The 20,538-nt window shown below is 57.6% G+C and overlaps 1 protein-coding gene across 3 annotated transcripts in view; it reads right to left on the bottom strand.

Moving 5' to 3' along the window:
- GTF3C1 (general transcription factor IIIC subunit 1) overlaps positions 1-20,538 on the bottom strand; it is a 75,629-nt gene that overhangs the window by 2,343 nt on the left and 52,748 nt on the right. For all 3 annotated transcript variants that reach the window (XM_042970895.1, XM_042970894.1, XM_042970896.1), the window contains 11 exons: positions 18,824-18,981; positions 16,588-16,730; positions 14,432-14,513; positions 12,552-12,664; positions 10,754-10,816; positions 9,829-9,922; positions 5,635-5,807; positions 3,970-4,257; positions 3,525-3,784; positions 2,265-2,545; positions 607-1,096 (listed from right to left, as the gene is read on the bottom strand). In XM_042970895.1, the coding sequence (XP_042826829.1) occupies positions 607-1,096; positions 2,265-2,545; positions 3,525-3,784; positions 3,970-4,257; positions 5,635-5,807; positions 9,829-9,922; positions 10,754-10,816; positions 12,552-12,664; positions 14,432-14,513; positions 16,588-16,730; positions 18,824-18,981 (2,145 nt within the window). The remainder of the gene's footprint in view (positions 1-606; positions 1,097-2,264; positions 2,546-3,524; positions 3,785-3,969; positions 4,258-5,634; positions 5,808-9,828; positions 9,923-10,753; positions 10,817-12,551; positions 12,665-14,431; positions 14,514-16,587; positions 16,731-18,823; positions 18,982-20,538) is intronic.

Here is a 20,538-nt window from a genome sequence, read left to right as displayed (position 1 = left end):
TCCCTCCGTGCGACACGCACGTGCGGGCTCTGGGGCTGAGGGAACAAAGCCGGGACGCCCAGAACGAAGCCGGGTTGGGCCACGGCGTGTGAGTGTGAGGGGTGTTCCCGGGGCCCCGAGGAGCCCCCACAAGGGGAGCCAAGCGAGCCCCTCCCGCCCAGAAGCCCTGACCGCAGAGCTCTGTGCATCAACCCCAGGAAAGACCTTCTGAAGCCCCGTGAAGAGGCCCGCGTTGAGCCCAGACAGGAGCGCTCTCGCCACAGGGGAGGTTTCAGCCCCCGGGCGTCAGCCGGTCCCGACGGAAAGCGAGACGCCTCCTATTTCAGGCACCGCTCCCTCGCACGGGACACCTTGGCACACACAGCCCTCCAGAAGCACCCCGGTGACCACGCTTAGAACCCCCACCCCCACTCAGGAGTCTGAGGCCCTCTAGTGGAAGCAGTGAGCGGACGCAGGCGAGACCTTTCTACGCAGAGACAGGAAAGGCTGGAGGCAACGGCCTTCTGTGGCCGGTGGCAGGTTCCCAGCGGCATGTGGGGACTGCTCGGACCCGAGGGCAGAGAATGGGCAGGTGGGGGAGGGTGGGCCGGCGACAAGGCTCGGTACCTCTGGGGTCTTCAGATCCCTCTGGAAGCTGGGCCTGACAGCTCAGCGGCTCCTGGCCTAGAGGGCTGGCTGCCCTCAGATTCTCTTGGAACTCTTGCCCGGCCTCCGGCGCCCCCGGGGCAGGCTCCTTCACGCCCGCGTCTCCGGGAGCCGCTGGCGGAGCAGGCGCCAGGGCTTCCGGCTCCTCTTCTGCTCTGGGCCTGGGGCTCAGGGCCAAGCGCACATCCTGGAGCGCGGGCCTCTTGGCGGGGGGCTTCTGGGGACTCTCCAGGTCGGTGTCCCCACCCTCACGGGCCACATCGCTGCTCGTCCAGCTGGCACGCCTCTTGGCGCTCCGGGGGCTCCGGTGGTCTTCTCTTTGAGCGTCCGCATCCTCCTTTTTGCCTTTCAGCCGCACCGAGTGCAGGAGCCAGGGCTGGGCAGAGGCCATGGCCACCAGGCGAACAGTGTTGCCGCCGACCTCCACCACCTGGTGGTACTCCAAGAGGTCCTAGGAGAAGCGGGGGACACACTGGGTCTGTGGGGGACCCCACGATCCTCACGCCCGCTTCCCTTGCCCGATGTGTCTGAACGCCCTGAGCAAACGGCAAGCCCAGTCCCTCCGGGACGGACAACTCGGGGCCCAGGTCTGCCTTCCAGCCCCAGGTGGGTGCCAGCTGGCCGTGTGGCCCTCTCTACGCTTGGTGTGAACTTCGGGGAACCGAAGCTGTGCCCTTGACGCGGCCATCAAAGCGTCCTCCCAGGGGACTCAACACCCCGAGCTCTGTAAAGGCCAAGACCGTTCCCACATGAATGACGGGAACTCTCCTCTCGTACTTATGCCAAGCCCTGCTTCCGAGGTCCTTGTTCTGATCTAGGCACTGCACCAACGCTGGGTGGTCCTTCTTTTCATTTCCAGATTCGAAGACCCATAGGTCAGGGTTCAAGAAACTTGCCCCAGTTCACGTCCCGAAACCAGGTCAGGCAGGACTGGTGGGGAGGGTCATGCGGGCACTCGCCACCTGGGGCCCGGGGCTGGGCAGCAGGGAACACAGGGAGCCGCATGACCCGTGTCGGTTTACCTCCTAGAGCTCCAGAGGCAGGAGTTACGTGAACAGTGAAACACCACGTGAATGGTCGTCACGACCCCTCTCTCCTGTCCTGTGCTCCTAAAAACTGGTTTGATAACCAGGAACACTGGTCTCTACTCTCCTCCCCCACCATGAACGCTGCAAGGCAGGCATCTCTGTGACATCACCGATAGCTGACGTGCATCCCACTGCTTCCAACTACGGACGACACGCAGGAGGGAGAGCCAGGCCCCACGGCACTTGATTTAAGAGGTCCATCTGTTTTGACATTCTCTAGGTTCAAGGGTGCCTGATGAAACTGGGCCCAGGCAGGTAGAGGGGTGAGTACGCGGGGCCAGGGGCAGGATCCCCGGGAGTCACGGCCGCGGACATGGCCCTACTTGGCTCTGTCCAACCGTGCTGTGTGGCTAAAGCAACGGGGCCCAGGCTGCCAGACCTTCTAACATCCCAAAGCTAGGTTTTAGGCAAAATCTCCTATTTTTAATCTTGGCAAGTAATTCCACCACGCATCCCAAGCCATGCCCACCCACTCTGTGCATCTGGCCCCTGAGCTGCAGCTGCCCCAGGTGACCCGAGAGCACGGCTCACCTGGACGTAGTCTGCGAAGGTCCTGGTGCGCTCGCCATCTGTCCCCTCGAAGGCGGAGAACCACCTGCTCAGCTCCACTCGGTCTACCCCGAAGCAGCCCGTGGCTGCAATGGCCCCCTGGACCTCCAGGGCCGCGCACACGTCTCCAGGTTCATACCCGGACAGCTCCACCTGGTGGACAAACTCATCCAAGCTGCAGGGGCCCTCCTGGCTGTTGATCAGCCTGGTGAACGTGTCGGGGAGGCAGGATATTCCCACGGGGAGCTCTTCCAGAGACGTGACTGTGAAGACAGGGAGACCCGAATCAGCCCAGACCGGAGCACGGGCTCCAACGCCAGCTCACTGCCCCCCGAACAGCAAGGGGTCACCTTCTGGCTGCACAGGGCACGGCCCCTGGCAGTTGGGCTCCCGACACGTGTCCCTTGATGCCCCTTGGGGCCAGGGTCTGAGCAGTGCAGCCTCGGAACCCCGGAGGGGGCCCTGCCTTGTCGGTGCTCCTGTGTTCCCTGCTCCTCAGACCCCGGGAGACATCGCGGGCCCCCGCCCCCAACTCCCACGTGTGCTCTCGCAAGCGGGGCCGGTGTGCGTTCTTCCCGTAAAAGCTGTCTCTGCCACGACCACGGTCACACGGACCACGTTTTTGCCCAAGCCAAACTCCAGACAGAGCACAGAACACTAACTGGGGTTCTGAAACTGAAAGTAAACACCGTGCACCCCGACGGGGGAAGGCGAAGGAAAGGCGGAGGCAGGAAAGGGGTGGGAAGGGGCCCGAATGTGTTCACTTTCTGTGGGGGGAGAGGAAGAGACTGCCTCACATTCAGGGTATGTGGGAACGGAAGGTTTAAGCAGGCTACTTAGAGCTTCAGACGTAATTAACAGAAGAGACAGAAAGAGTATAAAAAGTGTAAATAAGGGAGGTGACAGGCAATGAATGTCAGCCGAACACCCGACTGTCCTAGCAAGAGGTCAGAAATGACACGTAAGCAGTTTGTGAAAGTATGTGATTTCAAGCGATGGAGGAAACCGGCAGTATGACAAGGCTGCGTGGCGAGTGGGCCAGAACACGGGGCCCAGGGGGCCACCTGAGGGTGTAGGCCTGCACGTGGGACTGAGGGAAAGGAACAGAAGAGGGGGTCCGCTCTAACGCGGCCGCTGGGGGGGGGTGGCCCAGGAGGAGAAGGGCTGGCCAGCGGAGGCTCCCCCGCGAGGCCTGGGGGTGGGCGAGGGGGGTCGGGGCGTGGGGCGGCCGGCGCCACTCACCGATGGGCCAGAGCCGGGTGGGCGCCGGGGTGCGGCGGAGCCGGAACTTCACCAGACAGGAGTTCACCACGATGCTGTCGTTGGGGTTCAGGTTGCGGGTGCTGACGATGCCGGGCGCGCAGTAGCCCCGCATCAGCAGGTAGTTGGTGTGGGAGGCCTGGCGGGCTTTCACCTCGATGGCCCGGTGCTTGCCCCCAGAGCCCTCGTCCAGGTCTTCCTCTTCGTCGTCATCCTCGTCCAAGCCCCCGTCCTTCCCCAGGCTGGGAGAGGAAAACGGACCTAGGGGACCGCGCGCGAGCCGGGCCCGGCCTGGCTGCCGCACCCCGGCTCCCCCAGGGCGTGGCCGCTGTGACGCCGCGGCCGTGAGAGGAAGCCCCCGGTGCCGGAGCCCCGGCTGTGCTCAGAGCAGCGTGCGTGCCCCACCTGCTTACACCCCAGCCCTTACCTCTTAATGACCTCGTTCTCCACCATGGAGCTGTCCACCACCACGATCTGCTCCGGGATCCGGACGTCCACGGAAATGAGGCCCAGAGAGAAGAGGGTCAGGGCGGCCACACAGTGTCCTCCGGGGCCGTCCAGAGAAAATGCCACCATGTCGCGTGCAGGCTCATTATTATCCTGGTCTTTGAAGGAAAAATTATCAGGCTGGTCCAACTTGCCGGCAGCCAGGATTTTCTTGAAGAACTGGAACGATTCTGTGCAGACGGTGCTTGGAAATCGCCAAGTAAAAATCCTGTGCGGACAAAAAGGAGGTAAGGTCCGAACTGAGGACGGGATGTTGGAGGGCTTCGCGTGGATGGGCTATGGGCGCTTCAGACCCTGGCGTTCAAAACTGGCCACGCCAGCCCCCCCGCAAAGCCCTCTTTTCCGCCTCTGTGAGGGCGCCGCGTTCCAATCCCCTCTGCGTGTGCCTTCCCTGCTCATCGGACACCTGCACGGAGGGGCCGTGGCCTTTCATCTAACCCGCTACTCCACGCCTCGCGGCCTTTCGCTATGAACAGGCGCCAAATTGGGGAAGGCGGATGCACGTTTTGTTAGCGGTAACCTTTAGCGAGGCAAGCCCTGAACCACGGGGAGATGAGAGGACACGAGTGTGTCTGTCTCACTGTCTCCATGAGGTGGCTGCACAGTCAAGGCCTGGTCTCTGTCCACAAGTGTGCCTTCCCATATCGCTGTAACGCGGGCCCAGGTCCCAGGGAGGGACCCAGAGGTCTTCCTGATGTGAACACCACCCCTTGGCTCACAGACTAGAATGCTGCAGGGGAAAAACGGTCGAGAAGTGGCGTTGCTGGACCTGGACCCATGTCTCCTGCCTCCCAAGCCACGGCTCTTTTTACTGTAGCAGGTGGCATCCCAGGAAGGCAAAGGACGCAGAAGGTCACTCGGGAGGGGCCTTCAAGAAAGGCGTGAGCGTCTGGAGTTACGGGCAAAGGGATGCCTAAGAAAACCCAAACCCCCTCATTTCGCTGCTCTTCTGTTTCTGACGACCTCAGTGCAGATCTGAGGACGGACAAGGAGAACAGCCTGGAGAAGAGGAGGCCAGCCAAGGCCGAGGGCTGCCAAGGAGAGGAGACTCCTGGGACTATTTCCACAGATTTCCTCTCCATGTGTGTGGTTAAGGAGGCCAGTGGCACAAAACGCGGAGCGGGTGACCAAGACCAGCCACGCCGGCTGCGGACCACGCTGTGAGGAGTGCTCCCGTCAGGAGGCGCTCCGGAAGGTGACTCACAGCATCCCAAACCACCACTCAGGTGGCTGGTGTGCTGCAAACGGAGTCTGGAAAATACGGGATGGCTTCAAGATGAAGCCCGGAGCAGCTCTGAGCTGTGAGAATGACCGATTAGGCCCGACGACGAGGCTGTGCCATTAGTCGAATTGTTACGTTAGAAACTCATTTTGGTAAATGTCCCAGAACAAACCATTGCGAGCACTGCCCTTATCCCCACAGCAGGTGGCACAGGCGCAGAGAAGGAAACTCGTTCCAGAAGCTGCACCCTGCACTTGTGGCCACGGGAGGGCCCCACGCCCCCTGGAGGTGACGCCCCCCCCTGGAGGTGGCACCCCCTGGAGGTGACGCCCTGCGCCTTCCCCAGCCCCGCCCGGGGCTCACCTGTAGTAGGTCTGGGACAACTGGTAGGACATGGGCACGAAGGGCAGAGCCCGGTTTTTCTTCGGGCCGAGCATGTGGTTGACGCGGCGCCGGTTGACCAAGCTCCTTTTCTGGCACTCCATGAAGGCCTTCACCAGAATATGGTCCTTGTACTCCCGGTACAGGCGGAAAGTCTGCGACACAGCAAGGCAGTGGGTGAGCAAGGTGGTCCCGCAGCTGGGGGGTGGGGGGAGCAGACGCTACAGCTGGTCTGTAGAGGAGGGGCCCACAGGGGGACAAGGACACCCGGGGGTGTGGTGTGAGAGTGCCCAGAGGAAGCCAGCAGTTCCGACCCTCAAACTTCTCCCTCCCATCACGTCTCACCCCGGAGATTACAGAGAGGGACAGGCAGCTGGGAGAAAGGACTGCTCTGCACCCCACAGCTAAGTCTTGGATAAAAAGACAGTGGGAGTTGGGGCGCCTGGGTGACTCAGTCGGTTAAGCGGCCGACTTCAGCTCAGGTCATGATCTCACGTTCCGTGAGTTCGAGCCCCGCGTCAGGTTCTGTGCTGACAGCTCAGAGCCTGGAGCCTGTTTCAGATTCTGTGTCTCCCTCTCTCGGACCCTCCCCCATTCATGCTCTGTCTCTTTCTGTCTCAAAATAAATAAACGTTAAAAAAATTTTTTTAAATAAAAAAAAGACAGTGGGAGTCAACGCAGAATCATCTCTGATATCACTCTTTTCCCTACTCCTCACTCAGCCCATTAGTACGTCTGGTTGGCTCCGCCCACACAGTATGTTCCCAAACACGTCCGCTTTACTCCGTCCACACCATCTGGCCAACTGGCCCAACAGCAAATGTCCAGCATCCACTAGACCCCAGGACAGTTCCTGCTAGGCCTGTCTCCTCAAAAGTGCTGGCCAGGAAAAAGTATGGTCACGGTCTGAGCATTTTAGGCTCGGAAGGTTCTCTGCCGCATCGCCCCCAGAATCACGAGTGCCAGAGAAGACGGAGGCTCGTGGACTTCGAGGGAGCTTCCGAGGCCACATTGCTGGGCAGGGGTGGGACCAAGAAGAGGCGAGAACGAGGCCTTGCCCTCAAGTCCAGTGACCTCACCACTGTGCCATGGCAGAGGGACATAGGAGATCAGCAGAGCCAAGGCAGTAGTCAGTCGGGGTGCTGGCCGGAGGGGGATCTGGGCACACACTGGGTCTTGTCAGTCTGAGGCCCACACACCACCCTCGATGTCTCTAGACAGAGCTTCGACGTCAGGCATGGTGCACAGACCATCAGGCCTGAAGGGAAAGCACTGCATGGGGCAGAGGGAAAGAGGTGGGGGAGGGGCCAATTTGCCATCATTCCTCTCCTCTGGGGAGGGGGGAGCTGGGCTCCACTTCCTGTGAAAAGCCCTGTAACCTACTCCCAAAACCACACTGTACACACTGTATGTTAGTCAACTCGACGATAAGTTGTATTTAAAAAAAGAAAGGAAAAAAAGAAAAGCCTTATGTGATGGGCATGCTCCCCAGATGACTGCTGGTGCAGGAGCACTCACACCAAGCCTGGGGAGTGAGCGAGTGTGGCCCAGCCTGCCAGATATGCGAGAGGCAGACAGTCGACCACGGCCCCCTGGGAGTGGCTGCTTCCCTGCAGAGCCCCTCCGGAAGTTTGGGGCTGCAGGGAGCCTTGTGGGATCCCATATAAGGCCTCTGACCTCATCCCCGATGGCCCTCCAGCGAGCGTTCAGTGCCAGCCGGGCAGTCACTGACGAAGCACCCGCCTCTTGCTGTGGCCCAGGCACTGCCTCACGCAACTTCCCACGCCCCCGGGGGGCAAGGAGAGTGATGAGGCCTTCGGCACCACCCACCAGAACCCAGACGCCGCCTGCCAACGGAACCGGAGGAGGGACAGCAGCAGGATGACGCGGGGGACGAGGCCCTGGCTGGGACGCGGGGACCTGGCTTTGGCCGTTAACTTTGGGGCCGGGCTTGCTTGCGTGATGAGCGGTTGGACTGACCCCCGAGGTCCCGTCCGGCTCGAATCCCTGCTGGGCAGAAGAGCCAAAAGGTCCCTCCACGGCCACAGGTATAAAGTCGGAAATTGGGATCTTTATGGGCAATGCTGGCAGTAAATTAAAAACTTTTTTTTTTCTTTTTAAACAAGCTTGGGTCTGACAAGACAGAGCCAGGGCCAGACTGGGGGCCGTCTGCTTGGGACTTCTGCCCCCCACCCCAAAACCGTTCCATTCTTGTTCTCTGTGTGTTGAGACTCCCACAAGGCTTTGCCCTCTTTATCTGTAAAGTGCTGGGATGCAGGAGGGGCGAGGCACCACCACCAGCCTCCCACTCCGAGACGTACACACGTCACGCGAATAAACGTGGCTCAAGTGCTGCGTGGCACCGAGGGGGGCAAGAACAGGATGACTGGGGACCCCTCCACCACAGCTGCACCTCACGGTGACGAATTGAGAGAGGCATGGAAAGAGCGTTCAGTCTTGAGTCTGCAGAGGCCTGGCCGTTGCTGTAAAAGGACTCGGGCCGGGGTGGTGCTCTGAAGCGCCACCAGGTCACACGGGGTCACGTATTTTCCCTAAATCGCTCCGTTTCCCCCCAGTGCTCCTCATCTCCTCTGTGGCCAAAGTAACAAGCACCATCTGGAAGATATGTGCAGTGTCCAAGCTAGGTCTACACCGTGTCTTCCCCCAGGGTGCTCCGAGGACCCTGGTCAGAATCCTGGGGCCGGCAGCATGCTTGTGAGGATCCCACCCCCTCTGCGGTCTCTGGGCGCGGGGCCTGGGGGCCACATGCTGCAAGGGCTCCCTGGTGGATGAGGAGGTACCCAAAGTTTGGGACACTACCTGTCTGAACTCATCAGTGGGATTAGAAACGGGCGCCTGGGTGGCTCAGTCGGTTGAGCGTCCGACTTCGGCTCAGGTCATGATCTTGTGGTCTGTGGGTTCGAGTCCCACTTTAGGCTCTGTGCTGACAGCTCGGAGCCTGGAGCCTGCTTCAGATTCTGTGTCTCCCTCTCTCTCTCTGCCCCTCCCCTGCTTGTGCTCTGTCTCTCTCTCTCTCTCTCTCTCTCTCAAAAATGAAGAAACATTAAAATAAAATAGGGGCGCGTGGGTGGCTCAGTCGGTTAAGTGTCTGACTTCAGCTCAGGTCATGATCTCGCGGTCCTTGAGTTCGAGCCCCGCGTCGGGCTCTGTGCTGACAGCTCAGAGCCTGGAGCCTGTTTCCGATTCTGTGTCTCCCTCTCTCTCTGACCCTCCCCCGTTCATGCTCTGTGTCTCTCTGTCTCAAAAATAAAAAAAATAAATAAACGTTAAAAAAAATTTTAAAAAAAATAGAAGAAAATAAAAAAAAAGAAAGAAATAATACCATCCCTTTTTTTCATATTTGTCCCTCTCGTGTTCCAAACTGGGCTGATTTGGTAACGTAAACCAGCGCTGAGTTTCAGATTTGGAGGTTAAATACAAAAGTGAATAGGTTCCATTTGGAATACACCTGTGTGACCATCAAAAACAAGGGAGGCACTGGGTTGGGGCGGGGGGCAGGCCCTTCTGAGCACCTCTCCGCTGGGGCCCTGGAGCCACATGGACTCTGGGTCAATGGAGAGTCGTGTGATCGTGGACATTTGCTTTTTCGCGCCCTGGGAAACGCAAGTTTCCTGTTTGTAGCGAGTGCTAATTAATATCAGCACCTCCCCAGGCTCGGGATGGGGTTCAAGGAGAAGCGCCTGCCTGCCCTCCACCCTCCCTCAGCCAAGATAAAGCAGCATTACGTTCTAAGACGTTCTCAGGAGAGATCTAAGCTCGTGGCCCGGAGAAAGGCAGCCTTCCCGCACGGTGATCTCCAGAGATCAAAGTATCTCGACATTTAGAAGTTCTGATTTGAGAAGATAAGCTGTACAGCTCAATTGCTGCCTCAGTCCTTTGTCATGGCTCACCTCCTCTTCTGCCTAAGTTTCTGCCTTAAACATCAGACCGAAAACCTCAGCACAGGAAGGATTTGGGGGGGGACGGTCACTGGATCCTGCCGCCACACTTCCGAGATCAAAGAAGTGAGGGCGTGAGTCTCGGGGGAAATCGGACCCCCCGAGGCCGCACAGCTGAGAAGAGAATGAGCGAGGAGGGCCTCCCTCGGCTCCCGCCTCTGACAGAGCGAGCCCCACAGCGCTCCCGCAAAGCTGCCGCCGGGTGCCCGCCACCCACCTGAAACGACCGGCAGGACTCCATCTGGCTGTCCGAGAGGGCCAGCGTGCTCTGGACCAGGTTCTGGAGCACCAGGAAGTGGATGTCATCCACGCTGAAAGACAGTGGGATGGGCGGCAGAGCACGTGAGGCCGCGGGCCACGGGCACTGCTCACTTTGGGTGGATTCAGTTCTCGTTTTCAAAAAGTGCTGCCTCCCATGAAAGTGCTACGAACGCCTAGACTGTTCATAAACCGAAACAAAACACATGGTGGTTTTTAAGCCTTACTAACTGCTCCATGTTTGCAGGAAAAAATGTTTGAGTCTAGTGGGTAAGTGGTGCCGTAAAACAGGTGTACGTGACAACTGACAAATGTAGTCAGGGCTGAGATTTTTTTCAGTACACCTACCTACCTACCTATGAGATCAAGAGTAGCACGCTCCACTGACTGGCCCAGCCACGTGCCCCATTTTCATCCAACCTCCAACAAGTTCTTCTCCAAAAAGGAGAGGCTTCTCATTGAAATGTAGAGCTAAAATCAAACTGAATCTTGGTTATCCAACATGAGAAAAACCAGCTGAGCTTTCTAAGCAGAGCTTTGCGTGGAAAGCTCATGGGCTGAGAATTGAAACTGTCTCCTCCTCAACTCACTTTAAGGCTAAGCCACTGCTATGTGAGGCTCGGGTGGGCAAGCTTTTCCCGGAAAGGGCCAGATAATAAATATTTCGGTCTTCGAGGGCTGTGTGGTCTCTGCCATAGTCACTTGACCTGATGTTGCAGGATGAAACCAGCACAGACGACCCACAGAACAGGCTGCGTTCGCACACAACTTCACTTTCAAAGACGGCTGGCAGGCTAGGTCGGGCCCGGGGTGACTCCTGTGCCAGGCCGCAGGCAGCCAGGATCATGGGCTGAGGGAAAGGCACTCAGTACATCAGTACCTACCTATTAAGTTCATCCTCTTTCCTGGTCAGATCCTTTTCGTCTCCAATCGCCAAAACTCGGTATCTGCATAAGGGACGAAAGGAGAGCATGTCAGTGGAACACAGGAGACCTTCGCTGCGTGGATTCTTGCTCAACGTGGCCATTCGCTGGCGACCGTGCTGGAGAAAATGTGAAACTCGTTAACATTCAAACACGTACGTGTCAATTACAATGAGAAAATACCATACTCCACTCGTCAAACGAGCGCGCTGGTAAAAAGAGGGTTGAGAAAATGAGGAGTGTTCATTTATGGACAATTATGAAACAACACAGAAAAGTGCCTATTGGCAGAGAGCCACCGCTAATTGTCAAGGGAAGGGGATCTAAAATCGTGGGTCCATCAGGATTAAAAACAAGCATAAGAAAGATGTCTGGAAGAAAATATCTCAAAAGAGGGAGTAGCTGTATCAGATAGCAGGCTATGTTCCCATCTGTGTTTCTGAGCTTCGAGTAATGTTGTTTGTGTTCCTACCAAGCAAACAAATACAAGAAGAAAAGTCCAATGTGCCAGCCATTGCATTTCAGAGCCAGGCAATTCAACATAAGACAAAATCGCAGAACTCACTTAAAAAAAATAATGGCTGTTCATTTGCAAGACATTTCTTTGGCTTCTATAATTCTAAAGTCAAAATTTGTCTTGGCAACAGTAAATTCTTCCTAAAATTTAGTTAACAGGAAATGTGAACAGGTTTCAGTCAAAGTATTTGGACCCATTTTCTTTTTTGCCTGTCCTGCTAGAATGCTCCAGATCAAATTTAGTGTTAAACTGTTACAACTGGGCGGGACTTCTTCCTTCCTCCAGATGGTTCATGAACTCTCCTTTAAAAAATAAAAAGGCTTTATTTTAACCGTATTTTTTTTATAACTAAAAGTTGCCTCGTAAATTTACTGAAAATATGCGGGCCATTTGAAACACCTTTAAGACTGAACATAAACCATGCCCTTTGAGAGTTCTGGGGAACTCTGCAAAAACGAGCCCCAAACACAAAAGAAGGTACTGATGTCAACTCTGAAAACAACTACAAATCGCTCGCTGGTATACGCGGGCACCACGTAAATTGTCTGTTGGACGGATAGAAGATCGAGATCTCCGGATGAAGCTGTTGGGGCTAAATGCAACCATGTCCTAGGGTTCCCAAACAGGAACCAACAGATGAACGTCCTCTCTACAGGAAGAAATTCAGACATCTAGTGGCCAGAGGGACCGCCTCGATGGGGCTGGTAAGAAGGGATTCACAGGTGAATTAGGCAGTGGCAACAGGCCTGGATCACAGAACTCAAGACTCAAACATTTCACGGGTTCTGTGCTTGGACCCAAGTATGTTCTCCAGGCGCCCAGCGGCCGAGCTGGAAAGAGCTGGGGCTCTGGAATCAGGCCCACCGCGGAAGTTCAAACCCTGGCCCTGTGGGTCACAAGCGCTGCCGCCTCGGGAGGGCTACTTCTATCCTGGAGTGTCCTCCTAGGTCAAGTGAGCAATCTTAGTAAAAGCACACCCGGTGCGCGGGGAAGCCCGGATTAAGTCAGCAGCAGGGCCTCTGTGGGAGAAGGAATGGGGGCGCCCGGTGGGGTGCTGGGGTTGGCACTGGCCTCTCCTTTTTCGAGTCGCCCACGAGAGGAGGCGAGCTGGTTCAGAGTCAGGGGACACAGCCAGGTCAGCTGCAAGGCCGTGGAACTGCTGACCAGGGGAGACGCCCGTGGCTGGTGACTCTTCCTCTTGCCCCGTAAGAGTCACACAGAAACTTCCCAGAAGAACCTTACCTGGCAAACAGCTCCTGGAGTGTGTCTGGGGTTTCAAGATTAGGATTCTTCAGGGCTGAGCTGAACTTCTCCTTGAGCTTCTCCACAAACTCTTTGTACTCATTGGCACAAACCTTTCAAGATGAGAGAATGAGATTAAGCCGTTTCTCTCCCTGAAGGGAGGTTTTGCTGATACGTCAAGGGAAATCTTGTCACAAATTCCCAGCAGCGACCCCCCGGAAATGTGGACTGAGAACCGTAACCTCCTCTGCCTTCCTGCCTCCTGAGCCTGCTGAATCCACCTGGGGAGGTGATAGACGCCACTGGGCCCAGGGATTTCGGGCAAGGAACACGCTGCCAGCCCTCACTCCTGCACTGCCAGCTCTGCCCCAGGCCCCAGGCCCCAGGAAGGCCCAAGTGTGTCCCACACTATCCCTGCAGCCTCCCACGGCTGCGCGCCACCTATCAGCAGGCCCGGCCCGTGCTCCCCTGCTGCCTCCCCCTTCCCAGCTCTGTTCCTCCCTGGCTCACCCTGAGCACAGCGGCCTCGGCCTCCTCCTCCTCCCCTCCCACCCTCAACCGTGGACCCCAAATGGCTCCCTCCCTCCCTGCGCTGCCCCCAGCCCAGTCCAGACTAGGGCACAGATCACTCTCCCCGCTGCCTCACCTCTAATCCGTCCCCCAGGGGGCAAGCTGTCCCACGCTGCAGGAGGAGGGCGTGCTCCTGCCCCACTGCGGCCCCCTCCCCAGCACCCTGTTCCCCCTTCCTTTGCTGCCTCTGCCTCAGTGGGTCCCTCATCTTTGGAGTCTAGGCTAAGTGCTAACACCTTCGGAAGCCCTCTGCAGTAGATGCTGCTGGCAGCCCATTTCCGGGGCCCCGTTCGTTCTCAGCCTGGAGCCAGCCCCGATCTGATTTGCCCAGCCTCCCAGGAGGAGTCAAGATGAATCTAAACCAATGACAGCAACCTCAGGGGCCTCTGGCCAAGGCTGGCCCCTCCCTGATCCCAGGGTCCAGTGCCACCCTCTCCCCATCCTTCCTGCCCTGGGATTCTGGGATGAGGACGGAGCTCCACCTGTCAGGGGGCAACCACGAGGTGGCCAGTATGAGGATGAACACTGACCATTAGGGACCAGGAGCCAGTGACAGACTGAACGTGGGGCCTTGATGACATCTCTGCTTTGCTGTGCCCGCACAGGGCTGCCCTCTTCTGAGGTGCTGGGCACGTGGGAGAAACAGCTGGAAGCCCCGTGGGGTTGTTGTGTTCTGTCATCTGCACCAAAAGCACTCAGTACTCCCTGTGCGACCTCAGCGGGCCTGGGCTTTCCCCTCGGGTGACTGCACTGCTCTGAAGAGTCACTTCTCTGCCTGTCCACTGCCCTGGGCTCCCCGAGAAGGGCTGGGTCTCTGCTGTGACCGGCCTCGCCTGGCGCCAGGCCTGACGCACGTGCACAGAGCCCGGCGCTGGCTCGGCGAGCGGGGGATGAGGAGACTCTGAGCCACAGGGCAGGGAATCTGGGTCTGGAAAGATGGCTTCACTCCTGTCAGCCGCCGGCCCAGCCCGCCCACAAAGTATCCAGAAAACTCAGGCCCCGTCCTGTCTGCTAACTTTCCAGGGAGTCCAGCGGTTTGGACGTTCCGAAGAGCGGCCCTGTTTTCTTAACGAAACAGGCCCAACTGCAAAGTGGCGTGTCAGATTCTAACCACCTCTGAGAACCGGTGCTAGAGCCACATCAAACGGGGGCCAAAGCCACAGAACGAAGGAGCTGATCTCCCAGACGCGCGGGAGAAACATCCACGTTGTAAGGCCAGCGGAGGCGCTGCAGGACCCACAGGACCAGACGGGAACCCAGAGACCCCTGCCCTCAGGGCAGGCTGAGCCTGATGACCCAGGGGGGCCTACCTTTGGGTCTTCGTAGTCGCCCTTTCGATTCATGAAGTCCCCGACAAGTGCTTTATCCTGGTACACCTCGGCCAGGCAAACCCTGCAGGGAGGGAGGACGGCCGTGAGGTCTGGCTTGAGGTCTGTGTTCAGAGTCGCCGGAAGGCTCCTGTTCTAACACATCTGGCCTTGGCTAAACACAGAGTACGATTTCCTTATACCTGCTGGGTGATGACGGCTCTTAACAGTGCAGGATTTGGGGTCAGCTAACCCCGAGTCAAGTCAGGTCTGTGGCCGCCCACACGTCACACGCTCGACCTCTCCGAGCGTCCGTCCTCCACTTCTAAACTGAGAACAGGGACTCCCGCCTGCCTGCCCTCACAGGCATCTGGCCAGGACCAAATGAGATGTCCTATGTGAAGATATGCTCTAAATGTTAAACTATCACACAGGCCCTGGTGTCACTACGGGAAAGAGCTCTCATCTCCAAAAGCGCTCACTGTCCGCTACACATCTTTGTCTCTCCGCGACGTAAGGAGAGTCTGACCTGCCCACTAAGAAGCGCGGGCAAAGGCAACCCGTGTTTGCAGGGCTGCTATGAGCCGGGCACTTGCACCTCCACAAAGAGCTTGCAAGGTGGAGGCTGTCATTCCATCCTAGAGCTCGGTGAGGTGTCGGGGCCCCACGGTCACCTGCCTGCCGAGGGCCGGGGCGGGTGGGCCAGGGGTGGCTAACATTGGCTGTATCGTTCTGTTCGCAGGTGAGGGCACAGCCCCCAAGTGGATACACGTCTCGTGCCGGGTCCTGCGGCTCTGGGCCGCAGCCCTTCGTGTCCCCCTCGCCCAGCAGCCGCTGCGGGACAAGCGGAGAAGCATCAGGCAGGGGCCAGGAAGCCCAAGTTCCAGAACTCACTCCACTGCCAACGCACTATCACCCTGGCTGACTTGCATCCTCTCTCTGGGGCTGTTCCCACTCTGAAAAAAGAGGGGTTTGGAGCAGGTGAGCACAGCCCTTCTAGAAAAGTCTAAGATTCTCCACATAGGGCCAAGTGGCTCCCCACAGGAAGGGCCCTCGTGCGCCAGCCCCTGCGTGTGTGGTTGTCACGGTCGGGGGTGGGGCGCCGCTGGCATCTAGTGGGTGGAGGCGGGGCTTCTACTGAACATGCTACAGTGCACAGGACGGCCCCACAACAAACAATGACCTGGCCCCAAATGTCAGTTGTGTTGAGGGTGAGCAACTGGTCGCAGTGGTTTACTCCACAATCCACGGCTGGGCTGTCTCCCTCTACAACCCAGCGGACGGCAGGCAGCCCACGGCTCAGAGTCAACCCGAGCCACGCTCTCCTGCTGACCCAGGGCACGAACAACCAGTAGGTGGGAGCAGTCCTTCCCAACCCTGCCACGTGCCCCCTCCTGGCCCCGCTCTCGTGCTGGCGGCAACGCTCGGGCCCCCCCGTGCACAGCCCGGACGCCCGCTGGTCCTCCCCACTCGAGCCCACGCCTGTGGCAGGGGCTGACAGGGTGGGCGACAGCGCCGTGCCCTGGCCGTGGGAGGAAGGCCTGGGTGGGCAGCCTCACTGGCAACCGACAAGCCACAACGAGGACGCTTTGCGGCCCCCGGCCAGCCGCCACCACTACGCGGACCCGGCCCTCTAGGGGAACGCCGAGGACGTGCTGAGGACGTAATGGGGACAGTGCTCTTGGGTCCGATGGCTCCGGTCCTGCCCCGCTTCTTCCTGGAGGGAGCTATGTGACGGGCCCTGACATCTAGAACCGCCCTGAGCGCTGAAGACAGTGGCGAAACTCAGCAGACGCCTCTGCCTGACCACGTGCCGCTGGCGGGATGCATTCAGTAAGCCGCCCAGCCTGACTGGCCTCCGCGTCCTCATGGGTAGTGAAGGAGAACAGCACGTACGTCACAAGGCTGTCCTGAAGCGTCTAAGACCCCGGATACGGAAAACGGCCCAGAGGCAGGCCGAGCCCTTGAAAACTCACGCGCGGTTTCACCCACAGGCCCCAACACTCGGGCAGGCTACGGGCGAGCTATTGCACACGCACCACTCTCTCTGGATTTCAGGGCGGACTCTTGGGCAAACGAGATGCAAGGAAAGTAAAGAACGAACTAGAAGCACGGGAGTAAATGTGGCCCCAACTTATGGAAGTTCAAACACGGCTTACTTATAGTTCAGATAGGCCTGGGGGTTTCGGACTATGTAGCGAGCTCTTCGTCCGACCGAATGGGAGGTTTTATCCAGAGACTCTTCAAAGGTGGAGTGCAAAATGTCCCGCACAACTTGCCAGGGGACAAATGGGCCCTTCACCTGGAACACACACAAGCCAAGAAGGAAAATCAGTATCCCCAGAGCCCGCGTTACGGGTCACGATCGCGAAGGACGGGGGAAGGTATGTTCTGCGGCGCCTCCTTCCTCAGCGGACACTCAAAGCCGGCCCCTCCCGGCTTTATTTGGATCACATTTACGGAGCACTGACGGTGCGCCTGGCACGAGTGAGGTGCTGGGCAGAGAAGAATAAGCCAAATCCTCAACAACTGGTGGGGAAGAGTGTTCCGGCAAGTAACAGGTACTCGGAGGGCACAGGGTAGGGTAATGCTGTCTGGAAGGGCAGCATGTTAGGGAAGGTTATGCCAAACATGTGTCAGCTGGGAGGTTCTCGAGGTTTAAGAGCACATCGCGTACGCTCAGAAACATTCTGTGCGTTAGTAGAAACAGAAGCACTGAATTAGCTTCACCATCAGAGACTCAGGAGAACATCTCCGCCAAAAACATGCAGGAAAGGAGCACCAAGACAGGGAAGGGGCTTGATCACGAGGTTATTTTCCGAAAGCCCCCAGAATGAGGTGGGCCAAGAATGTGGTGTGTATTTAAGCAGATGAGGGGAGGGTCTGCTGCCCCAGAACCAAGCAGGGCTCTCCTGGTCCCACCGGCTGCAAGGAGGGTGGGTGGAGGCAGGCACATCTCTCCGCTATCAGAGGCGAGGAACAGAGACCAGGGATGGCAGCCTGTCACCTCCAGCTTGTTCCCTGGAGGAAGAACTGGGCTGGAACTTAGGAGGGAATGGGGGGTGCGAGCATCTGGAGAAGTGGTCGAGAAAAGGGATCCAGCAGGCCTGACGCAGAGGGCATTCTGGGCACGGGACCTCCGCCGGGGCTTCTCTTGGCTGATGCGCCCGAGGACAGGGCACGCAACCTGGGCACCGAGGAAGCCGGTGGTGTTACTACCCGGAGGAGGCCCTGGACTACACGGTGGCAGAGCCCATGCTCTGGCGGCTTCTGTGAACCAGCCGGCCTGGACGTTCGCCTACCTGGATGGCTCTCCCCACGCCCTGCTGCAAACTTAGAAGATCAGAGCTGGGCAAAGAGGCAGGAATAGTCAGACTAGGAGTCAGTGAGGCTACTCTGGGGAACATGGTGAGAAGGGGAGCTCTGGCTCGGGCTGGGGAACCTTCTTGGAGGCAGTGACATCAGAGGAAAGGGGAAGAATTTGCTCGATGGGAAGCCCCTCCCCAGCTGCCGGGGTTCAAGGACACAGACCGGGAAGAAGACGTGAGTGTGGGGGACTGGCACGGAAGCCGGGGAGCCAGGCTGAGGCCACCATCACCATCCCACACGGATTCGGGGAACGACGACCCAGTGGTTACCGTGTGGTGAGCACCGTGCTAGGGGCTGTGGCTACAAAACAAATGGGCAGTCTCCCTGCCTTGAGCAGCAGCCACTCCCGCAAGCCAAGAGGGGCCAGAAGCAACAGAAGCAGCGTGAAAAGTCCACATGCGAAGGACACGGTAAGAACGCGGTAATTACTTCCAATTGGCAGGATCGATGAAGCCTCTCCAGAGATGATAAGCAGTTATGAAAGAAAAATAGGAGTTTTCCAGGCAGGTGAGGGCAGGAGAAGGGGAGCAGAAAGTGTTAGGTTCCCAGTGAAGAGAGTAAGAACAGTGCCGAGCTGTTTAGCCTGCAGGTAGGCAAAGATCTATGTGTGTTAGCCGAAGGCTGGAAAGAAATGAGCAAGGCCGGGAATATTCATCTGTGGGATTCTGGGAAACGTTTTTCCTGGTGGCCAAGCAAAACAGTTGAGCGTCCCAGGGGCCTTGAGTGTCTGTGTGTGGCCACATAGGGAACAGAGCTCCCCACGAGAGGGAAAGCGAGGCGGCAGGCCAGGGAGGGGCAGGGGCCTGAGGGCCCGGGGGCCAAACACCTTGGCATTGAGGACGTTGCTGGCGATGGAGAGGGAAAGCGAGGCGGCAGGCCAGGGAGGGGCAGGGGCCTGGGGGCCCGGGGGCCCGGGGGCCCGGGGGCCAAACACCTTGCCATTGAGGACGTTGCTGGTGATGGAGAGGGAAAGCGAGGAGGCAGACCAGGGAGGGGCAGGGGCCTCGGGGCCCGGGGGCCAAATACCTTGGCATTGAGGACGTTGCTGGCGATCCGGCAGAGCATGAGCAGCCCGTCCTCCTGCATGGACCACGTGACGCGCAGACGGGTCATCCTCTGCAGCGCGCTCTGGTCGGCCTCATCGTGGTAACGCAGCCTCCTGTTTTTCTCTTTGGGGGACTCTTCTAAGAATATCAGGGGGAGAAGAGAGGGAGCTTCTAACAGCCGGATTGGAGCTGGCACTCTGGAGGGGAAGGGCCCCTACTTGGCTAGTGAGATCTGACCAAGGCTATCAGCTACCAGAATCCCATTGTGTCAGAAACCATAGAAACTAACCGCAAAAGACTCGGGCCTTGACAGATAGATACTTTAACCACTTCTATCATTTTCTCTCTGGTCAAATTTCATTGTGACAAGCTGGGCAGCCTGAACGCAGCCCATGTCCCATCCCTCCCACCACGGTGGTAGGCACTTTGAGGGCTGGAGCATGCGCAGGGCCCCCACCATTCTCCCGCTTGGCGACCTCTGAGATGCTGGGCACACTCCGGGGCACCATGGGGACAACAAGGCGCATCCTTCAGGGCTGCCGTGAGGACTGAACCAGACTGGGTATAAAATACCCCGTGCGGTGCCAGTCACCAACATTATGGAGTATTTACTGTATGCCAAGCACTGGTTTAAGCTGTTTACATATTAACAACCCATAATCAAAATGCTACTTTGCATCAACTCTATAAGGAGGCAGTTATAATCCCCATTTCGTAGCTGAGGACTCTGAAACACGGTGAGACACGGCAATTTGCCCAAAGTCGCACAGCCCAGTCAGTAGCAGACAGAGGGTCTGAACCGTGAGCTCTTACCCACCAGGTTCTCTCAACATCTCCTCCCCTCGGGATAGACTCATGGCAGTTTGACAAGGTAAACACCATATGCTGCTGCTAATTCCAAGAGACTGTTTGTTTAGGACGTTTCTTCCAAATTAAGGCAGAAGAAAAGTAGGGTGAGAACATTTGGGATTCCACGGGACACCACCACCGGATTTTGCCTTGTGATGAATTCAGGTCTTTGTGAGCCAAACTGACCCCATGCCTATCTGGATAGGCTGAGCTGAAGTTGGGGGGAGGGGGGTGGGGCGCGGGGCTTTCCAATGGACACAAGCCTATTTGTTATAAACAGCAGCCAAGTAAACCACTGAAAACAGGTTCCCATTTAAACATTCTGTTCTCATCGGAAAACGGTATAGCTATCAGATCGTTGTTACGACACACAGACCACTTAGATGATGTAAAAATGAACGAAAACACAGGCACCCATCTCCTCACTGTCCTCCTGCTGTCCTTCGCTATAATACTTGCCCAGGGGAAGGATCCAAAACAGCAGTCTAAGACACACCCAGGGGGCTCACGAGACTGGAAGAGATTCCGCAGGCCTGGCCTGACCGACTCCCACCTTTCCTCTGAGTTAAAAACACAACGTGACTTTTGAACTTTGCCCCGATTAATATAATGCAAGTATCAAAAGCCAAACCAAAAGAATAATAAGATTTTGGCTGGTTGAGATGAGGATTTCTGCTAATGATTTTTGCTAAGGTTTTTTCAGTTAAGATGAAGTTAGAAAATTGAACTGAGGGGCGTCACAAAGCTGAAAGACCCTATAAGACACAAAGACAGGAAGCATGTAAGAAGCTTGAGGATCTCTCAGTCTGCCAGCTCGATGTGGAGGACGAGACGGCGACCGTGCAC

Source organism: Panthera tigris, chromosome E3 (genome assembly GCF_018350195.1).
Source record: "Panthera tigris isolate Pti1 chromosome E3, P.tigris_Pti1_mat1.1, whole genome shotgun sequence".
In the NCBI taxonomy this organism is placed as follows: domain Eukaryota; kingdom Metazoa; phylum Chordata; class Mammalia; order Carnivora; family Felidae; genus Panthera; species Panthera tigris.
This window is presented reverse-complemented; position numbering and strand designations above follow the sequence as displayed.